Source organism: Barbus barbus (genome assembly GCF_936440315.1).
Source record: "Barbus barbus genome assembly, chromosome: 35".
In the NCBI taxonomy this organism is placed as follows: Eukaryota; Metazoa; Chordata; class Actinopteri; order Cypriniformes; family Cyprinidae; genus Barbus; species Barbus barbus.
The window spans coordinates 15,195,395-15,203,180 of NC_136763.1; the positions used below are offsets into that span (position 1 = coordinate 15,195,395).

A 7,786-nucleotide genomic window follows, 5' to 3' on the forward strand; every position below is an offset into this window, starting at 1 on the left:
TTAAACTGAAGTCAAGTGCACGGTCACAGAGGCAGAGTCGTGTATCAAATGTCTGAGTGAAACTACAGGCTTTGAACTCCACCAGATATGTCATTATGAGCTTTAAATTTAACTGTGCACTGAATGCCTGCAAGGCAATAGATCGATAGTTATTATATTTGATAGATTAATGAGTCTTGTTTGCCCCCCTTTTTTAAACTGTAAAATCCCTCTTGCTTGTGAGGTTTGAAATTTACTGTTATGTGGCTAATTATAGGCCTAGTTTATTTCTTTAAAAAAATCGCAGTTAACTTCTTTCCAATTGTAGGCTATGTAAATAAGTATAAATATAGTCCCTTTTTTGTTTGTTTGTTTTTTCTTTCTTTTTACAATGGCAAATAATCACGTTTCTATTAATTTACAACTGACCTTAAATTCTGTGCACGGTTCCTAAATCATACAAATACAAAGACCCACAAAATATAAACAATTACTCTTCATGTGAAACACACACACAAATGGTGAAATTGGGTATTTTTTTCTACAAATGAAAAATTAACCTAGGCTATAAATAAATAAGACATTATTGAATTCATGTTTTTTATTATTATTTTAGCATATTCGCTTAACTGTGTCAACAACTGTCAACAAATGAACACATTTATTAAACATTTCTTTTACACATAAGTTGCATTTATTTATAAAACGCTTTTCCTTCGTCTAGTCTACAAATAATTGCTTGGTAGCCCCGTATGGCAGTGTTTTCATTAAATAATATTTTATTCTGTTTTATGTACAATTCCTCGATGATGTGATGATTTTCTCTCGTCCCGTTCATCTTCGTTCATGTCGGTGGAAGATGTTAAAGCACCACAAAAAATCGTGCTGTTCATCAGTTGTCCAAGTTCAGTCAAAATCTGGTCGCGTTTCAGTTTTGGTGTCCTCTGGAAGAATCGTTTCCGCTGGATAAAACGGCGTTATCGTGCAGTTTCCGTATGTGCTTTTTCAAATCAAAGTTCCTACAAAAGCCTTTCCCGCAGGTCCCACAAATGAAAGGCTTCTTGTCGTTGTGCGTGTGCATGTGAAACGTGAGGTTATAGATCTGATGGAAGGCTTTGCTACAGATTGAACACTTGTACTGTTTCTCGCCGCTGTGGGTGAGTTTGTGATTCTTGTAATTCCCTGAAAAAATAATAAAAACGAATTATGTCATTTTTTCCCAGCAGGTCCACAGTTCATAATTGAGTAACATTTAGCTGAAGAGTTTCATTTCCAAGCCTTCCCTAATCAGCACTTTGCATGTTGAAGTCAAGAAGTTGTCAAACTTAGTTAATGTCACGTCGAGAACTGTCGACGTACAAAGGATTTAAAGGTCTGTGTTTTGACCCATATCAATTGTAAAAATCTTGTAATTGTAAGTTGTTAGCGGAGTGACAAATTGATCTTATTTAAAATTGATAAAGGCTTAAACTTAAAAAACAACAACAATCGAATGAAATATGTCTGGTTTTATTTTAAGCGAAAAAAATAATTCAGAAGTTGCTAACCTTTTTGATGAAAGCCCTTTCCACAAAATTCGCAGACGAATGGTTTGTAGCCTGCGTGAATTCGGATATGCGTGTTTAAAGTCGAGCTTCTGTTGAAAGCTTTTCCACACTGGTTACATTTATGAGGTTTCTCCTGTGAATGAATTCACAACATCTGGGTAAGTAAATCTCCCTCGTGCATTTTATTCAAAATATATATTAAATGATTAAGAATTTAAAATTGCATTTATTTATTTTTACTCACCTGTGTGTGAATAATTTTATGTCTACATAATGTGCTGGCCTGTCGGAAACCTTTCCCACATACTTTACACACGAACGGCCTCGCGCCTGTGTGTACCGGCATGTGACGAGTCAGGTTATAGTGCGCGTTGAAGACCTATGAAAGAAAAACGAAAGATCTTAATAAATCATCTGCAATTTATTCCGTGTGAGCATAATTTTACTTTACTTCAAACCAACTTGACAAAATCCGTCATTTACCTTTCCACAGACTTCACACGTGAAGTTCTTGGGTTTTCCGTCAGCGGAACAGTTATTCGTTTTGCTGTGCGCTTTCACTCCGTTCTTCTCAGTCAAACTGTGGTTCTCCCGCACTATCTGGTCCAGCTGCCCGGGGAGATGCTCTTTATGTGGGTACTGAGGTGTGGGGAACTTCTCGGGTGAAACGCACGCAAGTTTGGCGTTCTCCAAAAAGAGGAGCTTCTGATGCGCGCTTATGGCTTGTGCTTGAGAGTTCGCGATTGCTGAGGAAAATAAATGTCCGCTCAACAGCTCGGATTGATGATAAGCCGAGTCCAGGTAATTGAAATAGCACAATGATCCGTTAGTGGGCATGGCCAGCGCTTGGTGTATCACCTGCGGCTTGATGACCCTGCTTCCCGGCAACACCGAGTGCTTGATTCCCGCGTCTGCTTTACCGCAGACGCAGCAGTTGGATTTACACATGGCCGCTGAAGTGCATAGTGCTCCCCTGAAATTAACTTTCCAAAACTCTGAATAGTTCATTAAAGCCTTGGCCTGCAGGTCGTAGCTGAACGGCTGGATCGGTATCATGCAGGGAATCGGGGTGCACAAGCCGAGCGTCCTCTTCCCCTCGGACCCCTCAAGTGCAGCGCGGCGCTCCTCCTCCGCGGCGGCGGCTTTTGGTTCCGACGTCTTGGACATGATTCTGTCGATGGAAAAGGCCAGGGACTTGGGTGCCGCCGTGGCCCCGCTCCTATCGTCTAGTCTCGGGCAGGACATCGCTGTTTCCAGAGGGAGAGAGCTCGCCATTTCTACCCAACTTGGTGTGAGCATCGACCAGCCGCCCCGTCCTCTCCTGCTGAATTCCAGAGAAGCCAGGACACGCACCAGTTTAATAAGCACCTTGCCTTTACACTGTCACCCATTTGCATTCAAATGGCCATCCCCAGAACAATAGCGTCCAGGGGTACCCGATTAATGCTCATTAACTAGTACACACAAAATTAACAGGACATTACATAGCTCGTTAAGCAGAGAATAAGACAAAACCCCTCCCAGAGTCGATTCCTATACAGCACTTGCGAAAATCTTACAGCAAACTTACGCCAGAGTCGATGTTGTAGTTTACCTTTTTCCTCCAAAGCGCACAGCAGATGTATTCAACGATAACGGCGTGACTGCACTGTCACATTTTACTCGCAGTCGTCCTCATCAGCGCGAGATCACTGTCTGGAGCACTTAGCTGACATCACTTGCTCTTGCTCTTATCAGGGTGACAAGGAAACGCCATCACCAGAACTGTCCCCTCTCCTACCGCTCCTTTATACACGGCCACGGGGGTGGTATGCATGACAGATACTACAGATTATTATTTAAGTTTCTTGCCTCAAATGGTCTGTCGCGCATCCACGCGCAGTTCTTATGATCCGCGAGGTGCAGGTGCAGAGCAGTAAGACAAATAGAAATAGTCTGCAAATGACATTATTTTAGTGGCTTTTCTTCAACTTCCTTTTTATAACAAATTATGTTTTTATTGCTGTATTTAAATAGTTGATATTCATGATTTATTTTTACTAAATTGTGTACTTCATTGTTTTGGTGTTATTTATTGGTGTTATAGTTTTATTTAATTATTTATTTAAACGTGTGCTCAGTTTCACAGGAAATGTGCAGCTCAGATCGGTTTAATAAGAAGGATTTGTGAACCGTCAGACCAGTTTCAATTTTCATTGCAAGTTGCTAATCCTTGTCGCTGAAAATTGCTTTTCCATGCTGGTTTATACTTACTATTTGTCCAATTGAGAATGTTCCATTTCCACCTGTTTAGAGAGCAGATTGCCAGAGCAGAACCTCCCTCGGATCCTATTAAACGTTTTTCCTCCTTCACCTATTCAGAGGAACCAATTTCCAGCGCGATTCAGAGTTCAGCCTCCAAAGAAGCAGCTCTTTCACTTTTAGCCACTAAAGCACTGCGTGGAACCTGGTTTTGTGTTTTCCTGAAATAAAGGGAAGGATTAAAGCAGGGAAGAAAAGACTTAGCCTGGACAGAGGTATAGCAAGAAATGGGGAAAAAAGAGAGACCCTTTAAAGCTGTATAAAAAGTTTGCTGGAATCCAGAGTTTTGTGTGCTTGCTACAATGACCAGTCGCCCTCTCGTCTTTTAAGAATGCCAGCTTGAATTCATTTGTTTGCAGACGATTTCACCTGAGACTCACAACAAATTATTACAAAAAGTCCGAAACGGAGCTTTTCAAGTTCAAACACTGTGGTTATCTTTACTGCGAGGAGAATATGGTTGAAGTTGAAGATACTCAAACAGTGTCGTCGGAAGATGTTAATGTAATTAGTTTGTTAGGTTTTTACTGGAATATCATTTGTTCGTGAATTGGAATCACTTGAATCTAGTTTTATATGAAGCCTACATATTTCTGTAGTTTGGCTTTGCAACTTAATTGCACTTTTTGTTGTAGCTTTGAGCTTATTTAATTAATATCCTATATTTCAACGAAATAAAACAAGCAAAAGAATCCCATTCCCCACACCTGCAGCCGCAACAGAGATGATTTTAAACAGATTCCACTAATTCTACTCGTATATAAATGATCGAACTCTAATTAGAGTTTATTCAGCCACAATTAGCGGCTTGTCCACACAATAAACATTGATCCTATTGCTGCAACTTCACTCTCAGCCCACGAACACGTTGTGAAATGAGCTCAAATTCCCATTCAACGGACGCGCTCCTCTTTAGAAGGACTGAGCGCGATTTACATGACAAATTGATTGTGTATTAAGGCGGGTTTAATTGTCGTATAGAAAATACTGAACTTCAAATACATTTTGAGAATAAATAGGCAATGCAAACCACTATTAATTCGCACACTATATTAAGAATTTAACGTTTTGGCACTTTTTTTTTTTTTTTTTTTGCTAGGCTATATTATATACTAGGCCTATTGTAATGGTTTTGGAACTTAATCGAAATAATTAGCACATCTTAATTAATAGCCTATTCTAGTCGAATGACAACTCTTCCAAAAATGAGTTACAGAATCTTGGAAGCATTTCTTAATTGATTTCTTAAAAGTGATTTCTTAAAAGTGATCACAATGAGTTTTTTCCTTGGCAATACATGTCATTGAGTGTGTAGAATGAACAGTGAAGATGCTTATACAGGCATCCGTTTTCATGGTCAATCAACATATACACTGTCACTGGCTGTTATTTTCAGCAGGGCTTCTTTTTCTTTGTCCACTGTACAGTATAATTAAACCAAGTTTGGTTCTTTAATAAATGAGTTCATCTTTGCAACAGCAATGACAGCTTGTAAATGGTAACAAGTTACATTAAGAGAAGAACTGAAAAGCTTGCATCCAACACAAATGTGTTGCACTTACTGATAATGATGATACCTGTGAATTTAGAAGCTTTTGATTCCAGGTGCTCTAAGGAAAGTGTGTAACAGCTTAATTGTAAGAATTGCAGGATAGGAGAGACAAACAGAGAGGAAGCGAGACACAAGCACACCCCCAGAGACACATTGTGCCACACTTTATGGCAGGGATCCCACCCTTAGGTGCATTTAGAGACCAGTGCTTCCAATCCATCTGTTCTCAGATCAGTCAAAGAGTCTTGATAAAGAAAAGTATGGATTTAAATTTAAATCTGATCTGTGATTTGAGGATACAGCGGTAGGAGAAGACAAACAATGATCAATTCACTTTTCATCAATGATTTGAGTGAAATGGTTCGATTAATGTTCTCTCTGTATAACAAGTTTTTTTTTCATTCATGTGTAACAATTAATGGAGTTCAAAGCTGTACATTATAGGTTACAATCTGTACACAGCCAATATAAGGTAAGATGTTTTTTATGCAAATAAGGTGTGAAACACTGTCCCGTTTTGCATTTTCTTGAAATGGATCCTTATACTTAATGTTGGATTAAATTAAATTATGTTTAATATAAACAATTCAAATGGCAGGGATTAAAAATATCTTCATTACCATTCTGAAGGAGATGGCTTGTCAGAGAGGAGGGAGTGTGGATGTGTCTAGGGTTGCAAGTTGACAATATGCCAGACTTGCTTGAATATGCCAGGTTCTGTGATGAACACACACACACACACACATACAAACCTACATACACACCCAAACACATATAAACTTAAAGCTGCAGTCCGTAACTTTTTTTGGTTAAAAATGATCCGAAATCAACATTTGAACAAGTACTTAACCAGCCAGTGTTCAAAACTATCGCCTTACTTTAACCCGATTCACAACAGTTAGCTTATAATAATGTTTTCTAATTTGAAAGTTACGGGTAAATTTTCGCGGGAAATTCGAGCATGGCATTGCGTCATTACATCACGTCTGTAAACAAAGAAGTTTTCCGGCTACTAGCTATATCACTTGTGAGGATCCTGCAGGTGGCGACTCATAGTCTTTTCTCACAGCAGCTAGAATAATTAAATGTATCATTTTGATGACGGATCGTGATCCAGAAAGGATTGTGATTTATGAAACGTGAATGAAATGAAATTATATTCCAGTTTTAAATATGCTTCTGATTACAGATAGCCTTGGATTACACAATATTTGTATTCTAAAGAAAACCAGTTCGAAGGGAGTATAGTTTGCTTTTGGGGCTAAAATAATTTCTTAATATGAAATTCGAATGGCATGACAATTTAGACTGTACAGAAATTGAAATCTACACGTTAATACACACTATACCCATAGTCACGCACTGCTGATGTTGTTAACATTAATAATTTGAGAATAAAGTATACCAATAATAATAATTTGCACGGTTAGATGTGATATAAGATAAACCATTGTAAGATTTAATCACCATTGGTAGCGCGATTTATTGTAATGCTTTTTTCCTCACTTGGTCAGAACAAGCGTGGCAGACTTGTTACTTACTTGTGCATATGACAATATACAGTGGAAACTCAGATTTGGGTCATATATTCCAAGACGTTGAATCTGTGATTACTAAGTGTTTGATTCACAACCGTGCGGTGACTGACAGCTACACATTCACCTCAAAACATTAGATTCATCCGCAGTGGAGCCTTGCCAGAGTACAGCCCACTAATAAAGATAATTCCGCACACAGCTGCAATACCAGGTTTTCAACAGAGATGGCGACAAAGAGGCAAAACTTAAGGACTGCAGCTTTAAATTAATTGATTTTCCATACAAAAATAAAAATAAAAATAAATAAATCTGTTGAAATCCAACCACTTCAAATGCAATATTCAGATGTTATTGATATGACAAAGTATGCACTCTTAGATTTTTTTTTAGATCTTTTAAAAATCTTTTAGATTCTTTTCAGTTTTTAAAAAAGTGAGTTTATTTTTTTTTCCCCAACAGTCAATGGGGTTAAAGAGGTAGTTTACCCAAAAATAAAAATTCGGTCATTATTCTGAACACACGTGTTTCTTTCTTGTGTTCAAAACAAAAGAAGACATTTTGAAAAATATGGTAGCCATTGATCTTTTTTTTTTCATACTATGGAAGTCACTGGCTACCGTTAATTGTTTCATTACTGGTGTATCCCAATAATCAATGTTGTTATATTTTCCTTGATTTTCATAACCATGTATTCATTTATGATTTATTATTTATTGATTTATACATCTTATATTAATCCTCATCATACATTCATATTCAAGTATTTACTCATTAATGTTAATCATTTATGTGTCTTTGGTTTAGTTTTATTTATGTTAATATACTGTATGTAATATTTTGTAGTATTCTCAAAACATATGCACATTTCA

General features: G+C 37.8%; 1 protein-coding gene across 3 annotated transcripts; it reads right to left on the reverse strand.

Moving 5' to 3' along the window:
- Window positions 1-593: 593 nt before the first annotated feature.
- On the reverse strand, window positions 594-3,342 carry LOC306854816 (fez family zinc finger protein 2-like; the record flags this gene model as incomplete). Of its 3 annotated transcripts, none has more annotated exons than XM_079393045.1 (5): window positions 594-1,161; window positions 1,527-1,659; window positions 1,771-1,905; window positions 2,010-2,847; window positions 3,245-3,342. In XM_079393045.1, the coding sequence occupies 5 exons, from the start codon at window positions 3,340-3,342 to the stop codon at window positions 908-910; spliced, it is 1,458 nt and encodes a 485-aa protein (XP_079249171.1). In that variant the 3' UTR covers window positions 594-907. The 3 variants fall into 3 exon arrangements, with proteins under 3 accessions (XP_079249171.1, XP_079249169.1, XP_079249170.1); XM_079393043.1 differs by having other exon boundaries at window positions 2,010-2,850; window positions 3,121-3,286; XM_079393044.1 differs by having other exon boundaries at window positions 2,010-2,850; window positions 3,097-3,286.
- Between the last annotated feature and the right edge of the window lie 4,444 nt (window positions 3,343-7,786).